Source organism: Triturus cristatus, chromosome 9 (genome assembly GCF_964204655.1).
Source record: "Triturus cristatus chromosome 9, aTriCri1.1, whole genome shotgun sequence".
NCBI lineage: Eukaryota > Metazoa > Chordata > Amphibia > Caudata > Salamandridae > Triturus > Triturus cristatus.
The window spans coordinates 949,455,557-949,471,412 of record NC_140592.1 but is presented as its reverse complement, the minus strand read 5'-3'; the positions used below and the strand labels follow the sequence as shown (position 1 = coordinate 949,471,412).

The following is a 15,856-nucleotide window of genomic DNA, read 5'->3' as shown; positions in this document are numbered from 1 at the left end:
ATCGACTGACAGAGTGGCTACCATCGTCGATATAACCGATGATACTTCTGCCGTCGATGACGGTCGTCCCGTCGACATGATGGAGAAGTCGACGATGAGAGGTGCGTCATTCGACAGATGGGCAGTCGTTGAGAAATGGCTCTTCGACGACGATTTTGAGCAAACAATCTGCTTCGTCGACGATACTGGTGCCTGACCTGTTGACGATGACGTCGCCAACGAAGACATTGACGCTGACAAAACAGTGACGGTAGTGACTGGAGGTGCCGTCATCGTGACCAAAACCACATCGAGAGAGGATTTTCTCGTCGACGAAGATGTCGTCGACGAGCTGTCCATCGGCAGAGCTGAGGTAGGCTTCTTAAAGGTATGCTTCAGCTTCAGAGGAGGAGTAGAAGGTTCTGTAGCTGGCTTCTTAGCAGACAATAACTTATTTTCTTGGTGAGAAATTTTGCTAACAGACCCAGCATGCGTCTGAAAGGATCCAGGTGACTTTTTTGATGCTTTCTTTGGTGGCTGCAAAGATGTACCTGCAGGGTCATCTAAGGGTATTTTTTGAGGCGCCTTGGAGGAGGATTTGGAATAAGTATCACTCTCCTCATCAGAGACCAATGTGTCCCTGTTTTTAAGCCTCGGAAGCCACAAAATAAGCCTTCCTTCCGGATTTTCCAAGTTTTTGTAGAGAAAGTCCGACATACCTTACAATGCTTAGACTTGTGTTCAGGATAAAGGCAGTCCTTGTGTGGATCATCAATATGTAGTCTTTTCTTCCTGCAAGTACCACAGGATCTGAAAAGACCTTTCTTAGGTGTATCTGCCATGATGGGCGTCAGTTTAATCCACCTCAAAACATATATACAGGATTGGTAGTAAATCTGACTGGATAAAACACATCAAAATAAAGTAGAAAGAGAAAAAAAACTGAGCAGAGCTCAGTGAAGACTCCCCTAACACAACGTGCAGTAGAAAATCTGAGGTACTGGAACTTCTTTCAGGAAGGTTCTACAGGGTGGTGTCTATCGATTGGCTGGTTCTAAGTTTTAGTCCTTTTTTTACAAACGGGGAGTGATTCAAGCATGTGAATCTATGAAAGATTCCAATACTGGCGTAAGGCATATTATATTGTCCCCAACTACTTAGCTGTGTAAGTGATAGCTTGGAGGGCCTCATCCACATGTTTTCTAAAGAGGGCTTCCCCGTCATAAGGGAGGTCTAGGATTTTGTTCTGAACCTCCGGTTGGAAAGAGGTAGCTTTACGACAGCCTTAACACCTGAGCACTGCAGCACCTGCTAACTGGCGAAAGCCTGTAATGGCAATGTCCATGGTGGATCTTATTTCAGAGGATGTGGGCTCAATGTCATGCAACACTTTTTTAGACTCAGCCTTAGTGTCTTCGAGTAGCTGATCGAGGTACGGAGCTATATTCAACCACATTTGGCAGTCATAACTCCCTAAGAACGCTAGAGTTGGGCACCCTCACTGTTGGTGCTTGAAGAACAATGATTCCCAATGTTGTCGAGGCGCCTACCCTCCCTCTCTGGAGGCGCTAAGATAGGCACTGAATGGTTCTTGGAACGGTGCAGGGCCGTCTGAGTGACAACTGAATCTGGATTAGGGTGTCAAGTAAAACATATCGGAGCATCTTCAGGGGCCTTGTATTTTTTTTTATCAAGGCTTGGTAACACTGCTGCCATGGAAGCTGGAGTCTTCATTACCTTTATGCCCTCTTACCAGACATGGTCAATGAGAGGCATCGCCATGATGGTCTTGCGAAAGGGCTCCTTAAAGTTGTATATAAAAACAGTTAGTTTGCTTTGTGGGAATTGGTAAATCAAATCGCAGCCCTCTCAAGAAGGTTATGGAATCCTCCTCTATCTTCTGGAGGCAAGTCAGCTAGTCGCTGCATTGGAGATGATGGGGCTAGTATCATATAGTTGTCCCATTCAGCATGCATGTCTTAGAGTTCACCCTCTTCCCCATCAGCCTCTGCGGACGTGGGATCTTGTAGTGGAACTGTAAGTGAGGCCTGCCATGGAGGAGGAGACCCAAGTTGAGATGGTAGAGCCTGTGGTGTTAAATTTAGTGGTAAGCAATAATGGAGGGAAACACCTTCTATAGTTCGACAACATGAACTGTAGGTCAGAGACTAATGATGATGGTAAAGAACAAATGTCTTCTTGGTACTGGTAATGACATTGTGTTGGCGGGCGTAACAGGCTTGCTCATAGTACTCCTCTTCGTCATCCTCGGGTTTGTAACCCTGATGGGCTGTGACACACTCCAAAGAGACCATCCTCAGAGTCCTCCTCATCTAAAAGGTAGGCTGGCAGAGGATGTAGCATAATGGCTAGAGCAGTTGACCTCGAAACTGGGAACCGGGTTTGAGCCTCGACAAGAGACGCTCAACATCCTGCGATTCTGGGCAAATCACTTAATCTTTCCGTGCCTAACAAAATGAATGTGTCTGTCTGTAATGCAACTGGTGCTCATGTAAAGCGCTCCAATACCTTTGGGTCATGATCACACTATATAAAACTCTGAAAAGAAATTGTGATACTTTAGTGGGTTAAGTAGGCGCAGAGGTGATTTGCTTGGATTTGCCCTGCTTTTCAGATTTTTCCGTCGTCGACGGTGCCGTCGACAAGGTCAATGACGGGATCGTAATTGAGGAAGCAGTAGACCGTGATTTCTTCGTTGACGGTAGTAAGATTGTTGATGGCGGTGACTTAGTCGGCGTTGGTGACTTCGTCGACGGTGGTGACTTCGTCGACGGTGGTGACCTTGTTGATGACGGTGACTTTGCTGACGACGGGATTAACGGGAAAGGTAAGGATGATCCTTATCACGGACGAAACTGGAACTTGAGACCTAGACGAGGAGGTCATCGAAGAAAGATGAGGCCATGGAGAAAGTGGAGACATGACTGTAGACGAAGTAGTGGTCTTCGTTGACTATGGCATCACTGATGATTTTTTCCATTGACGGCATCACACTCATTGACGATTTTTCCGTCGACGGAATAAAGGATGGCTTTTTGAAAGTGTGGGTCACCAGAGGAGGTGAAGATCTGGGAGGCTCAGACTTTGATTTAGAAGTTGTTTTTAAGGGAAAGATTATGTTTTTTTCTCTTTTTGTTTTGAGGAGGTCTCACCATGATGAGGTGATTTGGAAGGCCTGCATTCTCTGTGAGAACCCTGAGAGGAGGTTTTTGAATACTTTTTAGATGGTTCCAGAGAGGAGTGAAAAAGAGAAGCTCTCTACCTCTTTAAAGTGATTTTCTTGAGGATGAAGATGAAGCCTCCTCACTATCACTATCTGATTCAGCCTCCTTTCTGGGTTTTAGCTTTTGAAGCCTTAACAGCAGCCTGCCTTCACGACCCTTAAGAGTTTTTGTGGAATAGGTACGACATACCTTCCATTCCTTTGCTTTATGTGAAGGGTACAGGCAATAAATACAGTCCTGTTGAGGGTCATCAAAGAGAAGCCTTTTTTTGCCACCGGTACAACAGGACCTGAATATAATACAACCTTACTGGTTAAGACTTAAGTTTGGTCTCTTTTTTAAAATGACTATGATATGTTATTAAACCTAGGGGCCTAGGACTTTTCTAGTCTATACCTATCATTACATTGCTTTTATAAGGTACTGGGGACTCCCATCTCGACGACAGGAAAGGATTCAAGCATGTGAATCTATGAAACTTCCAATACTGGAGTAATTCATTTCTACATTTACTTTGCATTTGAGCAGAAAAAGGAAACTTGGCACTTTGGTTTTTTGGGTATAAGAAAGGTGTGATGTTAAGTACACAGAACCTCTTCTACCTTGGACCACCAGAGGATTTATGTATGGGCCAGGAGGTTGGCCTTCACCTTCAGATACAGTAGGATAACTTGTGGATTCTGGCCTTCTCTGGCATACATTTTACAAAAATGCAAATACCAATTTTCAAACAGGCACAACTGAGTAGGTCAGGGGGTTTGGTTCATGCAAGGTAATCTGAGCAGTACAAAGTTAAGGCTTGTAAAACAAATATTGGCAAAGCCAATCAATCTTGCCTATACAAGACCTATTGACTTTGGTAATATGGTTTTGCTATGTTGTATACCAGTGTGGCTGCTGCTCAGCATGGCTAAATGTTACTGGTGTGGAGTGTCCTGGAGTGAATTTGGGGAAGTAGAGTGTCGTAGACTGGATTTGTTGGAGTAAAGTGTTGTAGAGTTCAGTAGAGTGGAGTTGAGGTCAGTCGCTCAGTGGCAGGCAGTGCCGTAGAGTGCCTTAGAGTGCAGTGTCATAGGCTGTAGTGGGGTGGAATAGGGTGGAGTGGGTTGAGGTAGTGCGGTGGATTGTATTGAGGTAGACTGGGGTGGATTGGACTGGGGTAGAGTGAGTAGGATTGAGTGTGGTGGATCGGATTGGGAGGGATTGAAAGGGGGAAGGGATGAATTGGATTGGAGTAGGGTGGATTAGATTGCTTTGGGGTGGGGTGGATTGGATTAGAGTAGGGTGGTTTGGAGATGGGTGAATTAGAGTGGAGGGGGTGGATTGGACTGGAGAAAATTAGAGTGGCCTGGATTGGATTGAAGTGGGTTGGATTGTATTGGAGTGGGTGGATTGGAGTGAGCTGGATGGATTGGGTTGAATGGGGTGGACTGAACTGAGGTGAGATGGATTGGATTGAGCTACAATAGGGTGGACTGTAGTAGAGTGGGGTGGACTGCAGCACACTGGAGTGGGGTGGATTGGATACGGTTGATTAGATTGGAGAGGGGTAAATTGAAATGAGGTGGAGTGGATTGGGGTAGACTGGAGTGGGGTGAAATTGACTCGGGTGGAATGGAGTTGGGTGGATTAGAGTGGGGTGAATTGGAGTGTGGTGAATTGGATTGTCGTGGGGTGGAGTGAGGTGGATTGGCTTGAGTGGGGGGAACTGGAGTGGGGTGAACTGGATTGGGGTGAGGTGGATTGGATTGAGGTGGACTGGATTGGGGTGGATTGTGGTGGGGTGGACTGGAGTGGGGTGGATTGCAGTGGGGTGAACTGGATTGCAGTGGGGTGGACTGGATCGGAGTGGGGTGGACTGGATCGGAGTGGGGTGGACTGGATCGGAGTGGGGTGGACTGGATCGGAGTGGGGTGGACTGGATCGGAGTGGGGTGGACTGGATCGGAATGGGGTGGACTGGATCGGACTAGATTGGGGTGGGATGGACTGGAGGAGGGTGGATTGGACTGGAGGAGGGTGGATTGGAATGGGTGGATTGCTTTTGATTGCAGTTGGGCATTGGAATGGGGTAGATTGTTTTGGACTGAAGTGGGAAGATCGTAGTAAGGCAGATTGGAGTGGGGCGGATTGTTTTGGATTGAGTGGGGCAGATTGTTTTGGATTGAAGTGGGGCAGAATGTTTTGGATTGGAGTGAGGTGGACTGGATTAGAGTGGGGTGGACTGGAATAGAGTGGGGTGGATTGAAGAGGGATCAGGGTGGATTGGGGTGAAGTGGACTGGATTTTTAAGTGGGGTAGATTGGATTGGCGCGGATTATATTGGTGTGGGGTGGGGTTGAGTTTGGTGGGTTGAATTGGGATGGAGTGGGTGGACTGGGGTGAGTTGGATTGGAGTGGGGCAGATTGTTTTAGATTGAATGGGATGGATTGTAGTGGGGCACATTGGAGTGGGCAGTATGTTTTGATTGTAGAGGGGAGGATTGTAGTCGGGCAAACTGTTTTGGATTGGAGTGGGGCACATTTATTTGGATTGGAGTGGGGCAGATTGGAGTGGGGCGGATTGGAGTGGGGCGGATTGGAGTGGGGCGGATTGGAGTGGGGCGGATTGGAGTGGGGCGGATTGGAGTGGGGCGGATTGGAGGGGGGCGGATTCGAGGGGGGCGGATTCGAGGGGGGCGGATTCGAGGGGCGCGGATTCGAGGGGCGCGGATTCGAAGGGGGCGCGGATTCGAAGGGGGCGCCCTATTTTGGATTGGAGTGGGGGAGATTGTTTTGGATTGAGTGACTTAGATTGTTTTGGATTGGAGTGGGGCAGAATATTTTAAATTGGAGTGGAGCAGAATGTTTTGGATTACAGTGAGGTAGATTGTTTGGATTGGAGTAGGCAAATTGTTTTGGTTTGGAGTGGGGCAGATTGTTTTGGATTGGAGTGGAGCAGATTGGAGTGTAGTTGGTTGGGAGCCCAGGAGTGTGGTAGTGAGAAAAGAAGACTTGGCAAAATAAAAGAAAGTTAACTATAGAAAATAAATCTTTGCAATTTTGTTTGTCCTGCTGGGCAAGTTTTTGCCTGTCACACGCCTTCAATTTGCAGCGCACTACCTCAATCACGTCTGGAGTGGAGGATGGGCACTGATTAAGTTGAATCAATCAGTGCTTGATCCCTGCTCCACTGAGATGAACGGAAATTATGTTAGACCTGCCTTGACGAACTGCGAGGCTGTAAAGAAGAGTGCCACGCAAGCCAACAAATGGTAAGCAAAGGGCGCCTTCCAAGCCCTTTTTGCAAACAATAGTGCCTCACAAGTGAGACGCATGTGCTTTCACAGGCCCGACCCTAAAAAAAAGGTGAACAAAGAGTGGGAAAGGATTAGAAGCTTGTGAGGTAACTCATTGTGATTCCATTGCAAGGACAGTGGCATCAATTATTCTGTATTTGTTAGCCTGGAGTGTGAGACTAAATGGCTATATGTAAAGCCACATTTCCTACTCACAAAGTGTGGATTTACGTTAATAAACACATTTAGTCACTAGTAATAAAACACCATTGTTGTGTAACATTACATGTGAGCAAATCTGCTCCGAGGGCTCATTTGTGGGCGTTCCAGAGCGCACGGTCTTTGTAGGTTGGTTCAGAAACTATTGGCAACCACAATCACACCCACGATACTGCTGGAAAATCAGTCCAGCGACTGGTGGGATGAAACCCCTACCTTTGGTCACACTGGGCTAGGGGCACCTCCAAAATCTGGTAGAGCAGTAGAGGAAAGAGTTAGCGCATGGGGAAAAAGATTCTTCCTGCAGAGATTTAAAACATTTAGCAAGTGCAACTGCACTTGGGCAGCACATTCATATATGCGTAAATATACATCTGCTACATTTATGCATGCAAACATGCATTCGTATGGGATTAACCTAGAATTCACAATATTACTCCAGGACTACTCCTGGAAAACTGTAATTGCCACAGCTTTCTAAGAGTACTTCTGGACATCTCTGTGAATTCCCAAAAAGTTCCAAATTAACTCAAACTGTAAGTAAAAGAGTACATTTCTAACTTTTCTGAGAATCGGGCGGGTTCCTAGGGATTAATATTCTGGAGTAAATTTTCTGTTTTTCATTTTTCTTGTGTTAATATTAACTAAGAAAACCAATTAATCGTTCAACAGTAGACTACAATTAATAGCTTGTAAAATGTTTGCTTGTATTAGGATTGCTCCTATAAAGAACTCCACGGCCATATGGTAATTTTACTTTCAATTTAAGCTTAAATATAATCAATTCTTGTGCGCTTTGGATATTTATTATGTAATGTATAAGGATCAATTTGACCTCAAACACCCATGTCAACTGACTCTTTAAAACTGTGACAACTGGTCGTAAGTACTTGACGGATGACACAGAGGGTATGTGGCAGCCGCGGCCTTTGCAGATAAGAGCGTGGATTTCAAAGGCGATGATGAGGGTAAATTAAACTAATAATTCATTTTCCCTCGTCATTGTCTGTCGAAATCTGCCCCCACCGGGCCCGACCGCTCTTACCTGCATGAGCCGCGGCTGGTAGGTGGTGCCTAATTTCAGCTGGTGGATCCCACTAGCCCTTACTTTAGGGACTAGCGCTTATTTTTCCGCATCAGACATTTACCATAGGAAGAGAGGGAAAAGTACACAAAGCGGAAAGATGAAGAAATACGGGAAACGGTTACAAGGGGAGAAAGCAGGAACCTACAAGAGCAAGATAAAGGGTGAGGGATGCCTGGTAGTAGATTAAAGAGAGCAAAATTGAATTGAAGACTACACATCTTTGGTATTCAGCAGACCGATATTTAATTACATACACCAGCTCTGTGCATCGGCACTCATTCATTTACAAATTAAGCATTAGTTGGGAGGGTTTCGAGAATAGGAGAATGTAGAGAATGGGTAACTAAGGTAATTCTATTCTACATACTGGCTCTCTCCTATCCTCTGTTTGTGAGTAGACGCTGCGTCAAAAGAAGAGAAAAAGGGAGGAAGAGAAGAAAGGCAGCATCCACTAGCCAATGACTCAAGAAAATAGTTTTGACAGACATTTTGGTTCAACTGCTCTTTGACTTAGGATGAAGCACTGAGTGCATAGTGATTTCAACAGGGGCATGTAGTGACACTTGTAATCGTGCTGATTTCCTTCTTTCTGGAACAAGCCTTGAGAGTGCCAGTGCTGCCCGTAGGTGGCCTGGTGGAATGTGCCCAGATTTTAAAAGTAAGGGATTTCCCCTATATGGATTCGGCATGGGGGCACACAGAAAGTATGGAAATTGGCAGTGAGGTTTAAATCCTCTTTCTGACTCTATCCCACCATGTGATCAAAAATCTGGTCAGAAAGATGCAAATCACTGGATCCGTCCAGATAATGGTGAGAATGTGCCCAACATCAATGCTGTGTGGCATGACCTTAGTGGTGTAAAATAAAAATCTGGGGGATAAATATCATTACATACGTGAAACTCAGTCAACAACTTTGAGATGAATCGGGGGACTTCAGTGTACCACTGTGTCTCAGTGCAGTGTGCGTACTTGTCTAGCTATTGTAATGGCAACCATGAATATAGTTTTTCATTAAATTAGTTTTGTATTTAAAAGATGTGTGCACCAGGTTTGACAGAGCAAGTCAGTTGCCCCTTGATGGCACCTTTGTAGATGGAAAAGGGTTCCACAGACACGTTTCTGTAGGCTCTAATGGCTGCTGTCTCGAGCTTTCATGCTTCCAATGCCACATACACAACTGGGTCTGGAGACAGACTAGCATGTCTGTAGAGTATTGTTCTTGGGCAGTCGTTGAATCTCACCTACTGGGTTTTGTACTGGTTACGGGTGGTGGGTTTCCAAGCAGCTGTTATCAGAAGGGAGGCCTAGGTAGGTGAATCCGGGATCCAGGTAGGCAGGTTAAGCTAGTGGAGGGGGGGACAATGACTTTCAACACACACTGCTATAAGGCCTTACCACAAAGGAAGCTGGTAAGTATAGGATGTCCTAGAAACATGTCCATCAGTCATTGAGGATTGCCTGGATGAGCTCTTATGTATATTGTGTAAGTTTAGATGTCTCCACAGCATGTCTGCCTTCTGTTTAAGTACCCTCATATTGCAGAAGATAGTCCTGGGAAATGGTCTACTACCATAACTTCACTGTGAGCCGAGGGAGCTGTGGGGCCTATACAGCGCCTTGCTTTCTGACACAGAAAAGGGCCATGGTGTTACTGTGTGCATCATGGTCACAGTGGCAAGGTTTGGCAGTCGTCTAATCAACACCACTGTTTTTAGAGCCTATAGCTGAGGACCCTACATTTTACTGCGGCACATAATTTACCAGAAACGACCATGCTGGTGAACTGATGTTTTCAAACCCATAATCATTGGACACTAGTGTTTCAGATCCAAAACAACCTGCATAAGGCCTACAAATGGTGCACACAAAATTGATATAGATACTGCAAAGGTCTTATGCAACATAGTATCATGCCCAGCACCTGGTCGCTCTTGCCTGCTTCTGATACACATTACAGTATAACGTCATGCATCTCTTGTGAGATGGCTGCTTTACATTTGAATCACATTTCCAGATGGTGCAGTTTCAAGATATTTGGGGCATTCTTCAGACACGAAAGACAGGAATTCATTACACTGCAACAGCCCTGGCAGATAAGGCAGAATTTGTGAAGGTTAGCTTCGGCTTAATTCTACGTGCTACAGAACCATGTTTTTAATCCTAATTGTAACGTTGTGAACTGATGCATTACCAAAGAATGAAAGAAACAAGGAATGAACAGTTTAAAAAGACTAAACAGCAAAAAGAGTGTGGACTGTACAAAGAAGTAGGCGGAAGAACCCTCTACGTGGTCTGAAGAAGACTCCACTGTTAAGGTTCTTGTATCGATAATGAGGAAGAAAAGACAAACTTAAGTGGATGTGCAACATGCAGGAGACCTTTCGCTGCATGTGTGTGTGGCAGTCAGGTTAAGCAATTGGAGCGAGGGATGATGATTTTTACCACACACTGATTAATCAAAGGCCTTACCACAGAGGAAGCTGGTAAGTATAGGATGTCCTAGAAACAAGTCCAGAAGTCATTGAGGATTATCTGCTTAAAAAGCAGTTTCCATTTCCACCACCAGGTGTTACCAGACTCGGACTGCTTGGTTTCAAGAGAGACATTTTAGTTAAAATCGCGGAATAATTGGCAGATGCCATCTGGTAGCAAGATGACAGTTTCTGCTGGACTAACTAATATTGAATATGACAATAAAAACTGTTATCTTTGTTCAATTGTATTGATAACAGCTACAATATGTTTAGTCTAGAATAGTCAGGACTATACAAGCCGTTTATTATTCAATAAGTAACCAACTGATTGGAAATTGTGCAATATTGGAGGGAACAAACCTATTCTTTCAAGTTAAACACTTCAGTCTACTGTGTGAGCAATACCCTGCGCAAGACCCAAGTCACAAGGGAATTAAAATTTCCACACTCGACTGTTTTTGCTTTGCCCCTGGCTAAAGCATCCAGTTTATCATAATATTTATTAAACTCAATATCATTCTGAAATACTATTAAGCCAGACTGCCTAGGGACAGGTCAGTAAAGGACAGGGTATAAAGACAACACGTATCAAAAGCAAGCTAATCTCAAACGAGAAAACCCGCAAAATGCAGACTTCAAGTGGACTGCAAGGATACAATATTCTGTGCAGAAATAACTGATGCATAGCAATGTTCACTGTTTACATAAGCGCATATCGGTAAGGTTTTATGTGACAAAGATGGGAATGGCAAAAAGCAAACAAAAGCTGAATTATCAGGCAATAGGCTAGTCTTTTGTAAATAAGAAAGGAAGGTGAATACATAGGCTTTTGAAGCAATCTTATTCTCAGTAGCACTTGCCCACACCCCATCCCATAGCGCAGAAACAGAAGGGGGGGGGAGGGGGGTGGCAATGACAATCATTGCTGTCATTATCCGCAGTCTGGCCCTTCATTTACCACCAGATTGTGGATTGTGAACGTTCAGTTCTCCTACGTCAGGGCAATAAGCATTTATCAGTAGTCAGTTAATATACACAAGTCAAAAGGTGTAAATCTCCCATAATGCACTGTTCTAGTCTCCTAGACGACCCGGGACCACAGTCTATTATTTCCAACTTTTGGCTGCACTGATACCCGTGGCAGCTTCTCCGTTATGGTGGAGGAGCGTCGCCCAACTGCTGAGAGGAAGCAGAGGCAAACATGAAAAATAAAATGATAAAAAACCATTTTACTATAGGAAGCCAGAGCCAGTCTGTTTGGCCAGCTGTTTTAGAACAGCCAAACTGACATGCGCACTTACATTTCTCCATCCCAGCTGTGTTACACTGCCAGGTGGAGAAATTGAACAAGAACCCTGTGCCTGAGGGAGCGTCAAATCAACCTGCTCAGGCCAATCATGGCACTGCTCTCACGCTGGTAAATAGCATTACCAGCATAAGAGCAGCATCTGGATTGGAGTATGGGAGTCTATGCAAGGAATCGCAAGTTGGGACTGGAGCACCGAGGTGACGGCCGCAGCGGCAGCTAAGTACTCTTTTATTTATTCATTCATTGTTATTTCCTCCCACGTTGCCTCACCACTTCTAATTAAGACCAGCCACCACCGACCATTACTGAATATTTTGCAATGAAATATGCCATCTTGCAAAACGTTCCGGTCTAATCAAAGACCAAGATAGGGAATTTGCTCTTATCAACCATCCAGGGGTTGTAACCCTGAAACTACAATGCAAAGCCCACAAAGCACATTCCAAGGACGTGCTGCTAACAATAAAGCTACAACTTCTACTCTGCAACCTTCCTAATGCTGCGAATTTACAGCACAAACTACAGCTCTCACAATGCATTGCAGTGGCAAAAATCTCCTCCCAAATAAAATCCAAAGACAGACTAAAAATAGCACCCAATCAGACCAGAGTAGGAGAGACCTGGTCTCTAGGCTGGGAGCACTTGAGCTCTCTATTGGCTCAATATGGGAGCTGGGCCAGTGTTAAAAGCATTTCTTAGAGTCAGTCAATTGCATGTCGCACTGCTGTAACGAATGAAGACAAGTAGACCTGCAGTAGTTTGAAAACTCTATCTTCTGTTCCAGCTGAACCCCTTAAGCCGGGCCACTGAAATTATGTGATTCTCGGCCAATGCATATTCCAAGGGTTTTGTGAAGTCAGCTTCTGCGTTCTCAGTTCCTGGTGCAGGAAGGTGCGAGCTTTCGAATTTTTGAAAACTCAGCAGTCGATGCCTTGGTTTATCATCAGCAACGCCTCCTAATTCCACGTACATTCCTTAAAAAATCTCTTGCTTCCTAGAATAATGTAAGGTGCCTTTGCATTTGTTGCAGGTTCCCTCAAATCTCAATGGCTTACACCTTCTGCCCCAGTTCCATGCAGTTTGCTACTTGAGTACCCTTTAGAGCTTGGCTTCTCTTTGTAATGTTCATCTGGGTTCTTTCTTTCCGACTATGCTTCTTGCTTGTTCATTGTGCTGGTGTCTGTATTTCTATGCCATACTGTAGCTGTTGGACCTGCTAGAGTTACCTCCACTTGATAGTGCTCCTGTTGTGCGTGCTCAGTTCTCGTTGCAGCTGTACCAGCTGAGCCACTATAAGGGTTTTATATATTTTTCATCATGGGGCTTCAGCCCTAGACATAGATATTAGCCTCGTCAGCTCAGTCACTCATACATTTGTAGAACCAACTCTGTAGATTTAGCATAGTGCTAACACAACTGCCTACTTGTCACTTTGTGGTGTAGTTTCTCTTCCCTGCAACAATCAAAGTATTCCTTTGGAGTGGCCTAGTACCCTACCTTTATACAAGCGCTTCCAAGAGTGTCTATTCAGTACCACTTGCTCCACATTCAAGACTGGCATGCTCCTGGAAAAGGGCAAGAATTCTTCGAAAATAATCTATTTTGTGCTTACTCGCTTTTTTCCTGGGTAGACTAATTCAACGCTCAATATGAAAAACTGAGCATTTCTTCTGTGAAACAAACAGAGGTGCAAAAAGGACAGTCTCCCAATGGCACATTTGCTGGGTTGTCCAAAATGTCACCAGTGATTCAACAGTATCTTCTGGCGTGGGACAGAAATACAGCAGGTAGCTTTTCACTCTTGTTCTCACACCTCAAGTCTGAATGAAACGCATCTCGGGCATGATGTCACAGTGCTTTTGTTCCTTCCTGTCAGGAAGATACCAACACGGAAGGTCATAGACTTCCTACATTAAATCAAAAACTTATGTGGATGTGCTCCAGGGGTGCTCTCTTGCCCTTTTTGTAGAATCATTAATCGTTGAAGTTCAACTCTGCTTTAATTTACAGCAACGTTAGAATAACTCCTAATGTATCAGATTTATTTCATGAATGTCTAGGTTAAAAGTAGTTTGAATGGATTTAAACTGAATATTCTGAGCCTGCGCTCAAGCACACTCACCAAAACGTGAGCTAGCCATCGTCTCTATGGTAGTAAGACAGGTTTAGAGCCTTGTTAGCAACTAATACATAAAATACTGACAACAAAATCTAACCAAATGAATTGACCATCGTCAAATTCTTGTATGAAATATCAATCCACACCTCAATCTTATTGCAGACCATTCGCTGATTTGGCATAGTTTTAAAAAACACGAGATCACTAGGGGATCTAAAACAATCACCTGCAAAAAAAAAAACATTGCTCACGCTTATAGAAAGACTGACCCCAAGTGATGATCCCTTGCAACTTGCCCTGCACTCCCAGCAGTGGCTCACTATTCTACAGTCTACTGCTTTTCAAACTTATTTTATAACATGCCTAACTGTAAGCCGCCCGAGCATCTGAAACTGCTGGCTGATGGCAGAGCCTCATGTCTCTAGGGTGAGTTATAGAGTTTCTATAGACTAAGATATGTAGGTAATTAGCACGCTTAAAAGGCCTCAGCTCTTTAAAATACATTGGATATGGAATTATGAAGGACGGACGACCATCTCAGTTCTGAAAAAAAACATTCAACTACACCTGCCCATATTCCATGTTGTAGTCGCTTCTTACCTGTAGGTGCTATGCTTCGTCCCCGAAAGCACCCTAAAGCTGCATAGCACTGCATAGCACACTATGCAAAAAGATTATTAATACAGAACATAATTGTTCAAATGAACTTCCCTTGTCCAGCTTGTAAAGCTACCACAAGTGCTACAGGAACATATCAACTGGGTCAAGGTCCTAATGGTGTCATGCACGCCTCACCTTATTCCAGCAGTCACGCTTCCAATGGGGTTGATTTGCACCGGCCTCACTTCATCGAGCACACCTCTGCTGAGTCCATGGGCCCCATTTTGTATGACACCAGGCGGTACTGCAGAAACAGAGGAGAGAAGCAAAAACACCATAAGTTCAGCCACCATGATGTCCCCATGCTGCTCTTTTTTGTTTGTTTTAGAGCTGAAGTTCAGACTAAACTTTGGACTGAGAGACCGAATGTACGAGTTACTTACCTTCGGTAACGATGTATCTGGTAGAGACTATTCTAGCCGCAGATTCCTTCAAGTAGAATTATCCCCAGGCCTGAGACTGGATCTGAAAACTTTTTGCCACAGCATCCCTGCGCGCCGGGGGTGGTACAACATCACGCGACTCCGCCCAGGCGTCGTCCGCGTATGTGACGTCAGCGAGGTCACATAAGACCCGCCCGGCGCGCCCACGTCAGTTTTCTTCGGAGAACTTTTCTGCACCACAACGCGGAACCACCAGATAAAAAAACCGTCGGAGCATGGAAACAGTGTGCAAAGAGCAGAAAAAATTGGAAAGAAACAGTGACTAACAACACCACCAGGATAGTGCCAACACCGCAGAACCCAAGGGCAGGAAAAGAAGAAAGAAGAAGAAGCAGAAACCTGTGCAGTCACCCTGCCCGCACATAGACAATCTCCCATCCATGTGCCCCGGAGGCAATAACAGTCGTAAAAGTCATGGCACATGTAGGAAGCCCACCCCCTCATCCTGAGCAAGGAATGGGACCAGTCCCAAGACAGACAGGGACAACAAACCTCCAAGCCACCCCAACCTAGAGGGCAACCACCCACAAGGGACAAGGGCAAGACAAGGCCAGGTGACCCTTACTCAGAGGATAGCAATGGAAGGAAGGGAGGGAGGGGAGGGAGGAGAGGGATAGAAAGCAATCCCCCCCCAAACCTGGAGTAGCCAGAGCAGCAGGGCACTGGAGCACCGGAACCCCATCCTCCAAAGGACCAAAGGAGGAATGAATCGCCCCCAGATGGACCCACCCGTCAAGAACAAGGAGGGCACTCACAGGAGACACAGTCCCCCACAGGGAGGCGAGTACCGAAGACCAACCCAAGGGTCCTCGCACAATATGGGAGGAAGGGCGGGCCGTGAAGGAATCTGCATCTAGAATCATCTCTACCAGATACATCGTTACCGAAGGTAAGTAACTCGTACATCTGCGGCTAGTAGTCTCTATCAGATTCCTTCACGTAGAATAGATACCCTAGCAATACCCCCTGGGAAGGAGGGTCTGCGAAAGGACCCCACCAGCCAATGCAGAACAGAGAGCCCTACAGGGAACCAGAGCTGTG

General features: G+C 45.3%; 1 protein-coding gene across 15 annotated transcripts in view; it reads right to left on the bottom strand.

Moving 5' to 3' along the window:
• The window catches only part of FOXN3 (forkhead box N3), a 653,950-nt gene that overhangs the window by 27,602 nt on the left and 610,492 nt on the right, over positions 1–15,856 (bottom strand). For all 15 annotated transcript variants that reach the window (XM_085626556.1, XM_085626564.1, XM_085626560.1 and 12 more), the window contains one exon: positions 14,508–14,616. In XM_085626556.1, coding sequence (XP_085482682.1) covers positions 14,508–14,616 — 109 coding nt within the window. The remainder of the gene's footprint in view (positions 1–14,507; positions 14,617–15,856) is intronic.